The 18,646-nt window shown below is 37.4% G+C and overlaps 1 protein-coding gene across 29 annotated transcripts in view; it reads right to left on the reverse strand.

The window, feature by feature from the left end:
• Nucleotides 1-894: 894 nt before the first annotated feature.
• The window catches only part of LOC125457523 (disks large homolog 1-like), a 406,012-nt gene continuing 388,260 nt past the window's right edge, over nucleotides 895-18,646 (reverse strand). For 22 of the 29 annotated variants that reach the window (XM_059651157.1, XM_059651153.1, XM_059651152.1 and 19 more), the window contains 7 exons: nucleotides 15,202-15,243; nucleotides 10,486-10,536; nucleotides 7,785-7,886; nucleotides 5,981-6,153; nucleotides 5,559-5,668; nucleotides 3,433-3,524; nucleotides 895-2,701 (listed from right to left, as the gene is read on the reverse strand). In XM_059651157.1, the coding sequence (XP_059507140.1) occupies nucleotides 2,595-2,701; nucleotides 3,433-3,524; nucleotides 5,559-5,668; nucleotides 5,981-6,153; nucleotides 7,785-7,886; nucleotides 10,486-10,536; nucleotides 15,202-15,243 (677 nt within the window). In that variant the 3' untranslated portion in view covers nucleotides 895-2,594. Of the gene's footprint in view, nucleotides 2,702-3,432; nucleotides 3,525-5,558; nucleotides 5,669-5,980; nucleotides 6,154-7,784; nucleotides 7,887-10,485; nucleotides 10,537-13,405; nucleotides 13,442-15,201; nucleotides 15,244-18,646 lie in introns of all 29 variants that reach the window. The other 7 variants (XM_048541849.2, XM_048541851.2, XM_059651162.1 and 4 more) reach the window with 3 other exon arrangements.

Below are 18,646 nucleotides of genomic sequence, written 5' to 3' on the forward strand. Positions count from 1 at the left end.
TAGAAACACATGGGTTTTGGAGGCTTTTAAACACGTGAATGGTCAATGAATAGAGGGATATGGACTGTGTGCAGTCAGATGGGATTGGATTAGAATGGCTTTACAGTTAGCACATTGAACAAAGAAGAAAATCTTAGGCCAATTTAGGAAATGTATTATAGAAAATTTCTCTCTAAATCAGCTGCTCCTACTTCCCAGTAATCGATATGGAGATTCCATCCATGCCTAATTTATTTATTTAAGGCAGATTAATTCAATTTAGCTATTTTATGCCACATAGATACACCCAACAAAGCCCTGGCATTGAGAAATGAATTATCAAATGCAATTTGCCTTCAGGGGCATTACAGCCAAACAATCTTGCTCTCATCCAAGCGTTAACACTCAGGCTTGGAACAAATGCTGTTGTCTGACTCTTTAATCGGCAGCTAAACACAGAGCATTATCCTTTTCCGGAATTCCCAGCACTTTGCTCAGGACTGAAGCTAGAACTTTCTTGGCTTGCGCTAACCAAGTAATAAGTTTACTCCTGTGACTTCCTGAATCCTTTCTCTGTCAATTTTATGCTCTCTTTCGCCTTCATTTACTTTCTATCATATCATGGATTTGTCCATGGGGAAAAACAGGAATCATGATTTTTCCTAGCACTGCAAGGTTCCCAGAACAGTATTTCCACTTGAACCATAGGACTTTAATTTTCCTACCTCTGGGATAACACCTTACTGTGAAGGTCTGCAAGAGGACCTTTGCACAAGAAACCATGTCTTATTCTTTGACCTACCACTTGGAACAGCACCATGTTTTACCTATTGTATCACAGTTCTATGCTTTCTATTTACATAATCAATAGTTTTAAATTGAAACAGTTTATGAAAGAAAAACATGACAAAGGAATAAATTGTACAATAATGTTTATTAGCTGTTCCCCTCTTGACAATGGAATGGATTAGATGAGAGTCTGTACAAACTGCAGCACCAGAAGGGTCAAGTGTACTGAACTGTTTGTAAGCACATTATTCCTATATAAAACATATCATTTCCAAATTACTAGCAAAGGTTGGGTACCAGGCAGTTAATCTAAATGTAGTGTTAAAGTTTCATTTGAGAACATACCCTATAACTGCTAAAATATATTTTCTCAACACAGAAGCCTCTGATTGAGAGCTACATGGAAGATATGACATTTTTGCAATTCCCACTTGGAAATGTACATAAAATGTAAAAATTATTTTATTTCAAATTGCTTTAACATTTTGAAAACATGCACATCACTTCGAATAACCTCACGTAGAAATCACAGGGATAGATAAGGGGAAAGAGGAGAACTGGTTTCTTTTGCATTTTAATTCTTGCATTTATTCTCAAAATACTGTTTCATCCCCATCACCACATTTCCCATATGATCCTTATGGTTAAAATGATAACACTAAGTCAGGTCTAAAAAAGAAAACATTCATGAAGAGAGAGATGGTTAAAAAGGAATAAAATATATGTGCAGCTATTTTAAAGAAACATATTCCTGGTAAGTTATAGAGTATATTTTGTTAAAAGTACGCATAATATAGTTGATCATTTATATCAAAATACATAGTTACTGAGGGTTAATTATTTATATATCTTAAAATCTCAAGTTTACGCTCCATTACAAATATCATGATTAAGTTTCAGTTCCAATCCTCAGCCAAATCCATTTCCTCATTTATACTCACCCCATTTCCCAGTTCATTCTTTTTTGAAAATTCCTATTGAAAGTCACGTCCATTATCTTTTTAAAATAATCATTATATTTACTTGTTTCTCTTTGCTTCCCCTCTCAATTAAATTCATAAAAGTAGATTCTCCACAAGAGTGAAAGTAAATTATTCTCAATGTCACTTGAACACATTCTCACCGGCATTCAGTATAATCATATTCAGTTATCGTGCACTTGAATTGGCAAAAGAAAAAACAAAAATAAAAGCATGGTTTGTCAAGAACCCTTGTAAAGTGAAGAAAAATTCCTTTGTATTTTAAAGACTGATGTTTCATAATTTGTTCAAAAAAAAGCAGAAATTACTGAATGAGCGCCAAAATGAAAAGTTAAGGACAGCTCAAATAATGGCTTGAGTAAGTAATGCAGGTAGAGAGAACAAAGTCATTAGGATTTCCACTGTCAAACCATGCTTCAAAAGTTCATCGTGCAAAAATCTGCTTAGAATTATTTAGTTTCTAAACCCAATGCTAAACATGAAGATTACTTTTCCTTTCTTTCAGTTTATTATTAAAAGAAAAATATATATAAAGCTTTTCCGAAAATTGCTGAAGAATTGTTGCCCTTAAACATTAAGGAACTGTACCATAGAATCTCCCTTCAACAGTTAGTCAGGCCTTTCCCCTTCATTTTAAAAAAAACTACGATGGTAATTTTATCAGGTATCACGTACAAGCAATTTTCACAAATAGGAGATGTGAATGCCCCCAGGTGAAAGACAAATCACTTTTCATGACACACAAAAAGAGAGAGAAAGATCTGTGATCAACAGGAGAGAGTGAATCCTGTAGAAGGGGGCCCAGCCTCATTGCGAGCAATGGATGATGATAATTATGAAATGACTTCACAGTTTCTCCTTGGTTGGAACCCAGATGTAAGGCCCTGATTGATCTTCAATAATCTGCTTCACCTGGTTGTAAATCTCCTCCAGTAAGTCTCCCTGTACAATACCTGATGAAAGCAGAAGCAGGAGTCATTATATGGAAGCTTGGATCTTTTCCACTTTTTACCTTTTCAAAGGCAAGATAGCAAAAGGAAAAAAAAAACACTGGCTATTTTAAATTAAAATAAAATCAGAAAATTCTGGAAATTGACTGACCAGGAACCATAAATGACACAAAGATTGGTAACTGAATTCTGCTAGAGATCCCACTCAAAATTTCATAAGTTGTCTCTTCTCTTTGCATTGGCTCACTGACTGGTTTTGAATAGTCTCTTTTCTGGTTTTATTTCAAAACACCAGAAAGAACTGGGAGAGGATATGTTTTGCCTCAAGGGTCCTGGACTCTATCTAATTCAAACTTAAGAGATCACAAAATCACCTCTCTCTCAACGTATGATTCCATGTGAATTTATGGTTGAAGAACTTAATTCGAAACAGTACTTTAAGGGCTAGAACAGGGGATTAAAATGTTTGAAAGGATTAAAAAAATACACCAGATGTCAGGAAAAATTTCACATAAAAGTGACTAACATACAACAGTAAGACAAATTATTACAACATCAGTCCTTGTTAACAAGGATGAAGTAGACAATTCTTGGTTGACTTTAATGAAGCTTTCTCAACATTTCATTTGTAAACCATCTGACTTTTGTCTAAGTGAAAATAACAGTACAATTTTGAGCATTCATTATAATTTAATCACAGAGACAGTTATCACAAGAGGTAATAGAAGACTAACTTGTGAAATGTTCTGTAAATTCCAGTTCAAGTTTTATAGCTCTCTCAAAAGTTTTTCTTGCTTGATCTTCTGTTAATCGCTTATTCATTTCCCTGAAAAGGAAGTAAAATCTTTTATTCGCAGTGTGTGAAACAGCTATACTCAGTCCAAAAAAAGTCCATTTTAACACAGGGCTGATAAAGAATACAGAAATGTTAGTGTTGTAAAGCAGTGCCATGGGCAATCTAGTAGGCCCTACAATTAAGAAATACTAAACACTGGTAATATACTTTCTTTGGCTTAACTGCTTCTTTACCTTTCCAAAGTTACATGAACTGATGTATAATAGTTAATATTAAAGTTCTGCTTCAGATCTTAAAGCCAGTCTATCCAAAGCTATAGTCAGTAGATATAACAAGACCAATTTCCCATAACCTAAATCAGTGTCATGTGAAACTAATGGGGAAAGATAATAGAACTCAAACTCTGGACATGACTGCCAAACACAGGAACTTGCAACTGGTTAACACCATCAACAGGGGAACAGTAGCAATGCAAACAGATTTCTGGGTCAGTCTTCCTAATTCCATCTGCCCTCCCTGTCCTGGTGCTGAACAGGAGCAGCATTTTGCAAGCATGCTATGCAGTCCAGGCCTTGGAGTGAGAACACTTCCTGTCCTCGTCTACCAAGATCATCTGTAGGCACGCTTGATGCAAACCAACTCTAGCATGGCTGAACAGTGGCAGAAAGGGACTGTGGAGGAGGGGACAATTTGAGTCCAGTTTCAGCAGTCTCTGACTTAGAGAGGGCAGGCAGCAGATTCTAAAGATTTACTCAGTAAGTAAAAACAAATTTTAAATTTGCCATCATCTTTGGCCCTCCTTCCAGGGTTTCCAAGTCTGCAGAGGAGATAGTTCATGACTCAAACTATGAAAAAATGCAGAGAGCTGGGTCTGACCTGCAGTCTCTTGGGCATTCCTTCATTGTCACTGAGTCAAAATCCTGCACTTGCTTCTTAACAATATTGTAGATGTACCTACCCACCTCTGATTGCTGGGGTTCAGAAGGGGGCTATCCACCACTTTTCCACGTGCAATTCAGAATAGGTAGCAAATGCTGACCCAGCCAGAGAAGTTCGCATCCCATAAATGAATAAAATAATTGCTACATCAGGCCCAGATGCTGCTTCTGAGGGTCACCACAGAAATGTTAGAGAAATGTAAAATATAGATAGTGATCTAATAGAAGTTTTCAAAAGAAGAGGCTCAGCAAAGTAACTGTGTGACTGTATTTTGTATATGTTCTTGTTCAGCTCACATCATCAATCGAATCTCCCTTCTCAACGGTAGGGGGCCACCACAGCTTTAGCATGAATGGTGCAGAAAAACAAAAAAAAATTTGTTTTAACAGCACTGATGTCCTTAGAATTTAATACTAAACAAGCTGTCAAATTTGTTTAACATTGTTGAATCAGTACCTGGCCAGATGGGATCACCTTTTTGTTGATTTAAAAAGAAATGAGATTCAAAACTATAACATTTTTAATCTTAGGAGCACTGGGCTCAGATTCTGAATGCAGAAGCCAATCACAAATGGTCCATCTCACTTACTGGATCTGCCACCCTATAGTGAATTTTGTTTCCTTAAGGAGCAGTGCTGGAGAATATCATACCAATAATTTCTCAATAAGGTAAATGCCTCAAATAATTTTAACAGCATGTTGTTGCAACTGCAAACCAGGATCCTTGATGGCACCAGCTGAGATTTTGTTTGAAGTACAGGGCATAGAGTCCCAATTTGAGCTTTACTGCAGCGTATCTCATCTTCATCTGTTGTAACCAGATTCAGGTGGTCCATAAATAAGAGATAATTATTAACAGTTTGGGTGAGATTTGAAATAGTTTCTGAGAAGTGCTGCAGGCAGTGTGTGTCACCCAATGCAGCTCAGTTAGAAATCACTTGCTGTGTTGAGGGTGAGATGCTATTTGAGTAGCTTGAGGATATGGCCACAGTTAACTCAAGTTAACTCCTTGAAAGCTTTGGTGGTGCTTGTGGAGATAGAAAAAGTTCTAAGGGGAAAAAAAAGGTCATACCCCCAAAACAAATTCTGAAAACCTTGGTCTTAGAGGCTGTAGTCTGTACTCACATGATGTTTTCAACTGATTTTGGTTTGACAAAGATAGCAATTGGATGTAACTGGGCTATTTGAAGCCTCTTAATTGCATTTCCTGACACATCGAGGATACAGTGTTTACCCTAAACAACAAATAAAGGGAGATATTAGGAAACGTACCAAATTTATACTGAAGATTTAGATTCTATGTTGTTCAAAGATATATATATGTTTACATACTCATGGTTTGATAAGATAGTCTGCATTTTGATCAATTTAGCTCAATAGTAAAGAGTTGCTTAGCACTACAATAACAGTAATGCACTATTAGTGGATACATTTTCATTATTAATAAATATCATATTCTGCTGTGCATGTGAACAACACATTCTTCAAATAGAGGGCAAGTGTTAAACTGGTTGATTTTAGATGATACCTTTATGGATACCCTTTACCTTTTCCGCTACCTCTCTTACAGACTGCACGCTCGTGCCATACAGATGGTTGTTGTATTGTCCAGCCTCAATAAATTTGTGATCTTGAATGTCTTTTTCCATTTGCTCTCTAGATGTAACAAAATGATAGTCTCGCCCATCAACTTCATAATCACGCTTTGGTCTGGTTGTATCTGGAGAAAGTGAAACACTTCCATCAAACCATTTATGCTTTCCTTTTCTCCGCACGTTTGTGAATTACCAGGCACACAAACAGATTTCAAAGATGTTTCAGCGGAGATTTAACAGTCAGTGTCAGGATCCACACCTCACAGATCAGACCTCTGCAGAATAAAGCGCCCTCCTCATTGCCCAAGCCCTGATCTTACAAAGAAACTCAGTGACAGATTCTATGTTTCATACCAGCCACATCTGAGCTTTAGCACCAAGTACTGAATCATCAATTTCTTAGCCGATTGATGCCTGCTTGAGGTGAAGTTAAAACAGTTCAAACAAATTTAACTTAGATAACAAAGTGTGAAGCTGGATGAACACAGCAGGCCAAGCAGCATCTCAGGAGCACAAAAGTTGACGTTTTGGGCCTAGACCCTTCATCAGAGAGGTCTAAGGGTTTAGGCCCGAAGCGTCAGCTTTTGTGCTCCTGAGATGCTGCTTGGCCTGCTGTGTTCATCCAGCTCCACACTTCGTTATTTTGGATTCTCCAGCATCTGCAGTTCCCATTATCTCCAAACAAATTTAACTTATTACTTCTATGTGCATCAGTAGAAGACAATGTTTCCATCAGTCTGGCATTCTTTCTTGCATGAAATGGCAATAGCTTGAAGCAATTTATTAAGCAACTCCCTCTGTTGAACTATTAGCACTTCAGAATTTATGATTCTTGCTTATAACATTATTAGCTCACTTCAATGTGACTGACAGTTGACTGCGCTCTGAAATGGCCAAGCAAGCCATATGTTGCAACAATCTATAGACTGTAACAGTTTAAAAAGGTGATCTAGCATTACATCCTTCTGTGGGAAACCAGTGATATTGTTGAGTGATATTGTTAGCCTAACCAGTGACAGCAATAGTTGAAAAGGAACAGCGAAAACATTTATTTCGAAAGATGTGGACTTCAAATTGAAGTTGGCAGAGCCATTGTACAGTTGCTGAATGCAAGGGCAAAGCCGCAATGTGGAGAATAATTGAGGCATTGGAGCATATTTGCAAGCTCAATACCATTATCTTGCTATACAGACTGATATATTCAGTACTTCAGCTACTGTGCTTTAACGTGGATATTAGCATTTCAGATATGAGCAGTCTAAGGAAATTAATGGTCATTTGTCAGCCAGACATCTGGAATGTGAAGCAATGAATGCTAAGCAGTAGTTTGATTGTATCTTGGCTTCTAACAATTAAATACATCAATTTAAAGGAATTACACCAATAAAAAGATCTCACAAGCTAACAACATTTGAAAGGAGAGGTTAGAACAAAAGAGTTGATATATTCTGCTTAATTTCCTTATTATCCTAAAATGTAAAAGAGATATTTAAAACTGTAACTGGAGCCTCGTTCAATATCTTGCATTATCACAAGGATCCAATTGTTGAATAGATGTAATCTGAGAACAAATGCTTGTACAGAACTTTGTCTCATCTCAGAGAGATGTCCTACAAGTGACATTAAGGAGTTAGCAGTTTGACTGTGACACACTAGAGTGGAGATAGTTTCCCTTTATAATAGCCAATTCAGTAGAAAACTCTTCGACCTTTGCTAATATTCTAAGTAATTTAAATTACAACAATAATGCACATACGTGGAACACAAGATCCAAATTTGTCTGGAAACTCCGAGATCAGATCATCATTAATTCGATCTTTCATGGGTCCCAGAATTATAACAGGACGAGAGTAACGGACTATATGACAAAAACAGAAACACAGTTAAATAAAGTAAACATGTTGAAATGTTTGATACATTCCTACAGCAGTAGAATCTAGCTTGGGGCATCAGCCTTAACCTATATATTTTGGCAGCAGTTACAGACATTCCTTTCTTTTGTAGTAGTCATTAAGGTTACTTTTGCCTCCAACAAACATTTGAACATTTCCCATGCACCAGTAGACATATAAAGCTACACTCCTATTAAAGTTATCTGGCTAATCCTAGAACTGAAGTTAAGTCTACATCTCTTTACCAATTGGCAGACAGACTTCAAATACCAACTTCCCAGCAGACTGACCATTAAACTATACCTCTCTGTTCCAGCAGATTTGTCTCCAAAGAGTGCTTTCAGTTTATGAAAATTTTCAACAAAGAAAGTACTTCATTGCACTCCAGAAGATAAGGAAAACCAAATACTGAGTAGAAATTTAGAGAAAATTTAGAGATGATAGTGAACGAGGAGGTTGAAGATGGACATTTTTCTAAATGAGGAAGATAAAGTAACGTAGATCACCTTGTAAAATAAGATTTCTCCAACTGGATACTCAGTAAAATAAGTTGTCGGCTTTAGCTAAAAAATTCTACCAGCCACAGGATCCTAACATGTTTTAAGTTGCATTTCTGCTTGTTTGAGGATCTGTCAGGGAGATTTTACAGAATAATTTCAGGGACAAGAGTGTTCACCACATTGTTAGGCTGGAGAAGCTGAGACTGTTCTCCTTGGAGCAAAGGAAATTGAGGCTAGGCTTGGTTGGGGTGTAAAAGATTATGACAGCATTTGACGGTAGGCAAAGAAAAGCCATTCCCAATAGCTGACCATAGAAGAACATAGATTTAAGATCTTGGGCAAGAGAGGCAGGGGAGGTGGAAGTGTGCAGTATGTGCTACTGACTTCGAACACGCTGCCTATGAGAATGGAGAAATTCAAGACGTTTAATGATTGCAAAAGAAAATGGTGTGGATATTTGAATGAAATAAACTTGTAGAGCAAGGGAACAGGACTTAAACTGCTCTCCAGAAAGTTGACACCATTTCGATGAGCCAAACTCTCTCCTATTCTATAATGGAGTTCAAATTTACAATTCCAGAGCTGGTGGCTATAATCGTCAAAGGCTCTGCTTTTAGTGGCGAAGTGCAAGCATGTGTGGAGTCAAAATGTAGAGGCAAAGTAGGAGAAGAGGTCATCAGCTTGCCTGAAGTACTAGACAGGATTGCAATGATAGGGTAAAATGAGGTCACATGCACAGATAAGAACAAGCTGGGTAGATTTCATAGATAAGTGAGACATTGTACATAATAGACACAAAAGTAAGAATTTTAGCCATTTTGAATCTGAGAGAGTAGAACTTGTGGAGCTGGTGTAGGGTGTTGCAGAAACTGAGATAACAAGGGTTTTTACTGGTAGTGGTGATAATAAAGGAGGCTGTAATGCGGTTTCAGCAATTTACAAGAGTTCATTGTTTGAGAGAGCTCAGTTCAGGATCAAGCAGCATAGTGAAAAAGATGCTATAGCAGTTAGCTTTAGTCTGAGTTGGCAGTTAGGGGATTAAGTGCAATTGTGATTAGGGTGAGAAATGTCTAGTGAGAACAGAACAGAGTTGTTTCGGTCTTGTCAATGTCGAGGAAGCCTTTGATCTGTCACGACTTGATGTTAAATGAACACTACTTGTGGAATCAAGGATACTGGGAGTGAATTGAAGACTGGAAACTGATCCTATGCTTACAAACGCTAAAGGCAAAGGCTACTAAGGGCCCAAGGGTCAATTTTTTTTCTGCACTTGAAAGGAGGCTAAAAGCAATGGAGAAGTTATTGCAGCAAATTACTGGCTTTGTTGACAAAGGCAAAATGGAATTATGTGCACTATGGGGCTGGTGGAAGTAAGACTCGGGGAGAGAAGTGGTGAAGGAGAATGGAATAATATAGAGGGAAAAGAGCAGAGGAATAAGATTCTGCAGTTCGAAGCCTATTCAAGCTATTTCTGGTAACTTGAGCTGGGTGGACTCAATGCTGGAATGGAAGTCAAACAAAAGGGGTTTGAACATAGTGTGAATTCTTGTCTTTTAATTTAAAGAAAGGATGACAGGAAAGGAGCTTTTGTTCTATCTAGCTGATCAAAAGATTACTCAAGCGTGAACAATTCCCTGATCTGTTCTTGTATACAATGAAAGTGTGCGAGAGGCTAAAAGTTGACAAGGAAGAAACTGTGCCTTTAACCAAAAGAGACCGCAGACTTGTGTTGTGCTATTTGATACGACTATCAAGGAGCAAGAGCAGATGGGATGTCTTCACTGACAGGAAGAAAGAAAATTGGGCAAAAAGTCATCTTGGAATAATGTTTTACCTCTCAAAAGGTGACCACAGGATAGCATTTATACAAACAGGCAGAGTGCCTTTGCATTTACGTCCATAGCACTAGGGGAATGTTACGTGAAAACAACGGAGACATTAGATGTAAAGAAAACAATATTTGTTCAAAAACTATACTGATTGGGTAAGAGAGAGAGAGAGAGAGAGAGAGAGAGAGAGAAGTTACCTCATTTAATTTACTGTTAAATAGTCAGTTTCCACTTACCCTCCTGCTGGCCAACAGGTTCATAGGAGAGAACGTAGTCTTCTTGACCACCTATTCCAAAAAAAGACAATATTAAAGGCAACTTTTAAACAACAAAATAATATAGCAGAAATTCAGTATTAAAATATTGCTTGTGTGGCAGGGTACACTCATTCAACATGACAATGCGTGACATTATTACAAAAACTGGATATTCCAATCACTGTCTAAAAAGCAAAGTTTTTCAAATCAGATATACTGTCCACGTTATGTTATGTGACCAATTATTTAATTGACATTATGACAAGCGACTGTAGGTTCATGGTTTTTTTTAATTAAAGCATTGATATAGAAAGGTTTCGTCATCATATCAGTTTTAGGAAGGACAGTATGGAAACTGTGCTTCCATCCTGCACTCCAGATTACACTTTAAAAAGATCTGTACATGCAATAAACTTAAAAAAATTGTGTAAAATAGGGGAGAGGTATCATTTATGAATGCATATCAGTTGAGACAGTAATCTGAATTCTGGTTTATAAAAGATTCCAAATCTTAAGATTGTGCAGTTATAGGCCAGTGATGGTGAACTCTGCGTCTCAACGCAAGAAAAAAAATAAATGATAAAATTAATCATAAAAGTAATTAGCATTCTGATTCAGACTCCGAGATCTAGTTTTCTTGATAGTGAATAAAATGAGTGAAAGTATAGGAAATTTAGACATGCTAATAAAGTCCAGTATATAGGATGCAATATTGCAATGTCTAAATGGTTTCCAGGGAGACTTCTTTTCTGTCCTTTATTAGTGAGCACTTGTCTAGTTTGAACAACTTGGATCCTTTCCAGTGTTCAAATGAAATGTGCACACAAAATATTAAAGAAAATATGTAATTAAAAGCAAGAACATTAAGAAGGGTATGGTAGGGAGAATAATGGGGATTAAATTTAGCACCTGTTGTACATAAAGATGAGGCCACAGGCCTGATTGTTTAAGCATCTGTTTCTATCCTGAATGATTTCAGTCTTTTCATGCCATTTTAACACAGAAAGGCATATACACCACAAAGTATAATTTAAAGCCAAAGTACAGACTATCCACTCCACAGTACTGAACAGTTGCACATCTGCAAAGAACAAGACCAACACATTTGTGGTCAGCTGGTTAAAGCATGTCTTCATTTAGCATGGACGCCCAATGCAACTCAAATTAACGCTTCACCTGCCAATGAAGAGATTCTTGATTCAGTTGTGTGACCCTTTCTTACCTGTTCAAACATCCCAATAGTATAAACTGAAGCAGTAATATTATAGATTACAGCTGACAGGATTTGTTACCTTTACACTTTATTATCTGCATTTCATGATTTGCTCAAACATTGTGGAAGAAAAAAGTGGAGCTTTATTTTGTGGTTTGCTCTTATGAATAGGTTAGGGAAGGTGTAATGTAAAATTAGAGGCAAGCAACTGCCTGTTTTCACCAGAAATAAGTGGATCTCTGGAATAGACTTGGAAGGTGCATATCAATTTGTTGAATTCTTTCAAATGAGAGATGTTTTGAGGGTAGGGAGGGGGAGGGACATTACCTTGGATAAAATGCAGGTACTTCTTCAAATTTTTAAGACTAGAATGATCCCAAAGCTAGTTTTGATCACCTAAAGGGTCAGAGAGGAATCTGCCAGGTTTCCCGATCTGTACTCTCGGCTATCCCAGTGAGCTGCATTTTCCAACAAAATTTGTTTCACCAAGATCACACGGTTTTTGGAAGGGTGAGGCCTATACATAATCTGATGCATCAAGGTATTATAATTTGTATGGGAAAGGCTGAATGGACCAGAGGATCTTTTTCCATCAGTCATTATTCGTATTATATTTCAGAATGTAACCCATCAGTGTAAAATGGCAGGTGAAGAGCTTTTACAGCTATTGCTTCAGTTAAAATAGCACATTCACAAAAAAGTTTATCAAAGAAACAGTAACTAAAAGTAGCAACTTTATACCCATACAGCTTTTTAACTGAATAAATAGTTCCTGCTAAATTCTGCACACAAACATCTTTGCTGGTGTTGTGCTGTTTCTAAATTACAGTTGACAAACAGAATTTGTTGGCTCCACTGTACTACAGTAAATGAGTAAAGATTGATCCCTTGGCATCACTGCATATTGGCAAGATATGGAATTTCTGTGAAGTGACCACTAAACAATATATCATAAACATTTGAACCTTCTGACAGTATGTCATTAAATACACCCTGTCTGGTTCCAATGTATTGTGCCAGACATTAGGCCAATGTAGTTCAATTTCCAAGGCCAAAGTCTTAGTTTCATTGTTAAGGGGTATGGAAGGGTGGAGGAAAGAAAACAGATCATTGGGAAAATGAGCTGAGCTGAGCTGTGGTATCATAGAACCATAGAATCCCTACTGTGTGGAAACAGGCCCTTCGGACCAACAAGTCTACACTGAACCTCAGAGCATCCACCCAGACTCATCCCCCTATAACCCACCTAATCTACTCATCCCTGAACACTAGGGGCAATTTAGCATGGGCAATCCACCTAACATGCACATCTTTGGACTGCGGGAGGAAACCCACACACAGACACGGGGAGAATGTGCAAACTCCACACAGACAGTTGCCCCAGGCTGGAATCAAAACCAGGTCCCTGGTGCTGTGAGGCAGCTGTGCTAACCACTGTGCCACCCTAGTAGTTTTTAATAAAAAAAACATGCCTGAGTTTTATTGAACTTGATTTCATTTCACAACTAATTAACCAGGTGAATGTACAACTTTAACTGTTGTCAAGCAAAAGACTATCTTTATCAAAAATTGCTCAAAACATTTAAGACAAAATTGAGAGCACAAGCAACTCATGCAAAAGCAGGACTGATGAGAAACAATGTACATTTGAGGAGAAATATATAAACAGAACTGGCTGAAATTAACCTCTTGTTTCACCATACTCATCTGTAATCATGATTTCTGTTATGAAGGAAGAAAGGCAGAAGGAGAAAGGAAAGAAGTAAAATTTGCAGTACATTTTTCAAGTATTTAAGCGTATCAGTCCTTTTAGCCATTGATCAGGTTGACATCTGACAAAACTAAATCAGTGACAGTCATTTCAGTGCTGGCTGCCCTTTCATGTCTTTGGCACTTCAAATTTAATATCAACAATACTACACAGTTAAAAGGCAGCAATTCATATATGGCTAGCACCCTTACAGAAAAGGAGATAGTGATTAATTCAACAATTGGCAAAAGCTCTGACAGGTGGCGTCGAAGGCAGAACAAGATATTTTAACAGATTGTGAACAAACTTCTGCTTGCTTCATATCTTGAATGGTATATTCCTCCTATAAAAATGACATTTATCTCCAAAGTATGCATACATTCCATGCACAAAAATATCCATTCTTCAGACTTGCATTTGCAGCCAACTCAATTGCCATGAACTTATAAGTCACTTGCATTTTCCATGACGTAGCACTCAAATATCTGAAGATCCCAATTTTCTTTCCTTTCAGCGGTTACACCAAAACTAGGTTTTGCTTTAATGTACCTAATCAGATCACTGGATCATAGGTTAAGTCATTTCCTTTAGACTTCAACAGTCATTAAGAGCATTTGAGACATAGAAACTAGGAAATGTAGAATACTTGCTCCTTTTTGGCCTGCTCCATCATTTAAAATAATCATGGCTGATTCTCCGTCACAATGCCATATTCACATTTAGATAAACATATGTATAGAACCTTTTATACCTTTGGCCATTTTGTCTCCACAATAGGTGACATTCTTTCCTTCACCTCCATATATCCAGCCTCTGTCTCATCGCAATCTTTTACATTTACTCTTATCAATAGCAGTGTTGGTGGTGCAGTTCTGAACTTTCACACCTTATTACATTCTAGGTTCCAGAGACATTGCTCCATACAGCTGACTTAGGTAATCATCGTACGTTCTTTTCCAGAAACACAAAATCATGGAAGTTCCTACCCCTTGCAATCCTGCTTGCCCAAAGGGAGAGCTTTTAATGAAAAGCAAATACACAGATGTGTCAGTATCAAAGCTCTGTTGGCAAGGCAAGGAAATTCAAAGCTCAAAAACTGGAATTGGTCTACCCTAAATCAGAAATTGAGATTTTCCTCATGGAACTCCTTTCCAATAAGCTATGAGAGAAATAGTCTTTGAGCAGATCTTTTAACCATCACACCAGTTACCTAAACGTATACAAATCAAGACAAAATTTCTCTCAGCCAGGGATTGTGCAAATTAAATCACAATGAGGTATTTGCAAACAGGTTATTAATCTGCTTAATAGTGAAATTGTGCATGTCATGGCTGAAACCTACAGGAGGAAGCAAATTTACAAAGATGACCATGTCTACATGGGAAGGTTGGGTTAGCATTGCCATTTAAGATGTATGAAACAACTTCAAGAGATGGAATGTAGATGAACCCCCTCAAATAAATCATTCCAAAATTTCCAAAGTTTAAAGTTCAGAGTAAATTCTGTGGTGAGTAGAACGTGCATAGGAAGGGTCCAATCTATCTTTATTTAGAATGTGAAAAACTGCAAGGTAATATATACTAATCATATATGAATACCTTTCCCGCTTCCCTGAAGGTTACCAAGAACATGAAAATCATTAATCATTTGGTAGCAGCACTGAAAGCTCTGCAAAGGCAATGTGCGACGTCTAGGGTGAACGCAAAAGCAAACGGAACAAGAAACAACTTACGGTAACTACTTTCACTATCACTGGCATTAGAGGTTACATGCTCTGAAATCATAATAAAAGAAACATAAGCAACATATCAAATGCAACATATAAACACATATGATGATTGATAAAATTATGCATTTCCAAAATATGTAAAGCAATCACAGGGCTCGTGAAATGCATAATATTTGGATGATGTGATTACTGTGAACTGGGAAATGTAAGCTCTTAATTCTGAACAGCCCCTGTACAAAAATTTAAGAAAAAGCCCCAACAAATTTAACCACCCAAGAGCAGCATGGTAATCTAAAATGAACACTGCAGCAGTAACAGATATATGCAGTCTGCAAACCAGCATGCAATGCAATGTATACAGCTTGCTCCCACAATAAGTTGTCAATGCTGTCATACCAAATACTGTAATGCAACAGTTCGCCTTAATTCAACATAAAACCATTAAAGGAAATTACCACCTTACTTTTAATCTGCTTAGTGGTCATATAGAAATGACATGAGTAGTGCTTTCTACTCCTCTAACTAGGTTGAAAATGTGCTTGCCTTCAATTAATATTGTCCAGAAAAATCTCTCAATAAATCTATTAAAATGAAAGTATTCACTTGAAAGTCTAAGAGATAAATCATAACTCAATGCTGAATTTACTGAACCCATATATTGGGTTCTGAAACATAACCCAATACCTCACCAGTCCTAAGCATATGTTAGGCCATAAATGTCAAAGGGCGTATTACTTGTTGAACGTTTTAGAATTTATCTCGAAGGACACCTATGACTCAGCAACAGGTAACTGGCAAACTGTTTGTCTTCATACTTAGGGTCAGGCATAATAGGAGATAGGCAGCACAGCCAGAGTAGTTTAGTTGTCATTCGGCTTAGTAGATAAAATATATTACTTTTATTTCTGCATCCATTGACCAAACCGGAAATACACGCATTGTGGAAAAGAAACAGAAGTTTGTTTTTGTTTCTTAAACAAATGATTTAAGTGTTTTTAAAAAATACAATTAAATAAAATTCACTACACACATGATTTGTGAACATATTTAGTTTATGCAAGCAACTGCCCCATATATACAGATTGGCTTTAGCACTTTTGCATATTAATCCAGAGACCCAGATAATGTTCTGGGGTCTTTATTTCATTCATCCATGGGATGAGGTGTCGCTGGCTAGGCAGATTTATTGCCCATCCTCAGTCGCCTAGAGAGCAGTTAAGAGTCAACCACATTGCTGTGGGTCTGAAGTCACATGTAGGATAGACCAGGTGAGGATGAAAGTTTCCTTCCCTAAAGGACATTAGTGAACCAGATGGGGTTTTTTGACAATCGAGAATGGAATCACAGTCATCATTAGATTCTTAATTCCAGATATTTATTGAATTCAAATTCCACCATCTGTTGTGGCAGGATTTGAACTTTTCAGAGGAGTTGATGGCCGAGTCGAGTTATTGCTGTTAATCTAGAGACAAGACAATATTCTGGAGACCCGGTTCAAATCCTGCCACGGCAGATGGTGGTATTTGAATTCAATAAAAATCTTGAATTTAGAGTGTAAAGCCGACCATGAAATCATTGTTGATTGTTGGAAAAAACAATTTCTGAACTAATATCCTTTAAGGAAGGAAAGTGCTGTCCTTACTGGATTGGTCAACATATGACTCCAGACCCACAATAATATGGTTGACTCTTAACTGGTCTCTGGTCAAATAAATATGGGCATGAATGATGGCTTAGCTAGCAACATCCCTATCCTATGAATACATTTTTAAAAATGAGTAAAATTTTACAAAATTTGTACAGATGTAATACAAGCCTCGACAATCAGTCAGCACATTTTCATAACTCTAATGATTATAAATAATACAGTTAATGAGATTGCTGTGTTCCAGACTGATTTATTCCAATATTAGCTTCTCTTTCAGCATTCATATCAAGCTATTTTATAGAATTATGTCATGTATTTATAATGGCAGATACTTGGAGACATATTATCAAATATTTACATTACCCAAGAACAAAACATTCCAAAATTCCTTTTTGTTATGAATAGATGTACCTTTGGAGTAATTCACACAACATCTACATTTGTCTTCAAGTTCTTGTTTAAAAACATTTTCCTCTTTCAGAATTATAGGGTCATTGATGCTCAATGTTAACAGTACATTTAATGAAGCACCACACACTATTCGCAATAAATGCTCCACATAAATTTCTGAGTGAGAAATTTTACAATAATGAGAGATGAAATGAAATTAAGGGAAGTTTGAGCCAGTTAGCAGGATTAGTTCAGGAATACTATTTAAACAATGTTTTAGATTTTTCAGTACTTCTACTACATTTTAAGAAGGTTATATGTCTAAAGAATTAAGCCACATTTTTAAATTCTTTTGTGGGTTGCAGGCATCGCTGGCTAGTCCAACATTTGTTGGCTATAGTTACCCTCAAAAAAATGGTGGTGAGCTGACTTCTTGAAATGCTGCTGTCTATTTGCTCTAGGTCCATTCACAATGCTGTTAGGAAGGGTAATTCAGGATTATGACCCCAGCATACTGAAAGAGCGTGGATACATTTCTAAGTCAGGATGCAGGGTGGCTTGGAAGGGAATCTGCAGTTGGGAGGTGTTCCCATGTGTCTGCTGCCCTTATCCTTCTTGATGGTATTGGCTGTGGGTGAGAAAGGCACTTGCTAAAGAGTCTTGGTGAATTTCTGTAGCGCATCTCGCAGATGGTATACACTGCTTCTACTGAGCAACAGGAGGTAGAGAGGATTGTGGTGACTGTGAATGTGGTGAATGAAGTACGCTGCATTGTTCTGGATGGTCTGAAGCTTCTTTAGTGTTGTTAGAGCTGCGCTCAGCCAGGCAAAGGTGGCGCATACCATCACACTCCTGACTTGTGCCTTGTAGGCTTTGGGGAATCAGGTGGTAAGTTACTTGCTGCAAGATTTGCAGTGTCTGACCTGCTGTTATAGCTGCAGTATTTAAATTAGTAATCCAGTTCAGTTGCTGGCCAATAGTAGCCCCCAGGATCTCAACAGCAGATACAGTAGGTAATACATCCCTCAAGTTTCAACTGACAGCATAGGTGATGCTGGCGACAATTCTGGACAAAATAACAGGTTTAAAGCACTAAAAACCTTCACAGGAAGGAACTACATCTGGTTCATCCAGACAATGGATACCATTGTTAGTAATCTTTTACAGCCAGCAATGCTAAGTAGATCATTATTTATCAATTTCGATTAGCCTGCCCATATAGACCTGCAATACAATATCAGTGTTGTTAAATCACATAGATCTTCTTTTGATATTTCATAAGGGAAAATAAGATGCAAGCAACTGACTAAATCAATCTTGTCCCTTTCCCAAACTGTATCATTGCTGACTTCCTTTCAACTTCCCAATTCTTTGGTAAATTCTGTTTAGAACATCCATGACCACACAGTC

This window comes from Stegostoma tigrinum, chromosome 14 (genome assembly GCF_030684315.1).
Source record: "Stegostoma tigrinum isolate sSteTig4 chromosome 14, sSteTig4.hap1, whole genome shotgun sequence".
Lineage (NCBI taxonomy): Eukaryota > Metazoa > Chordata > Chondrichthyes > Orectolobiformes > Stegostomatidae > Stegostoma > Stegostoma tigrinum.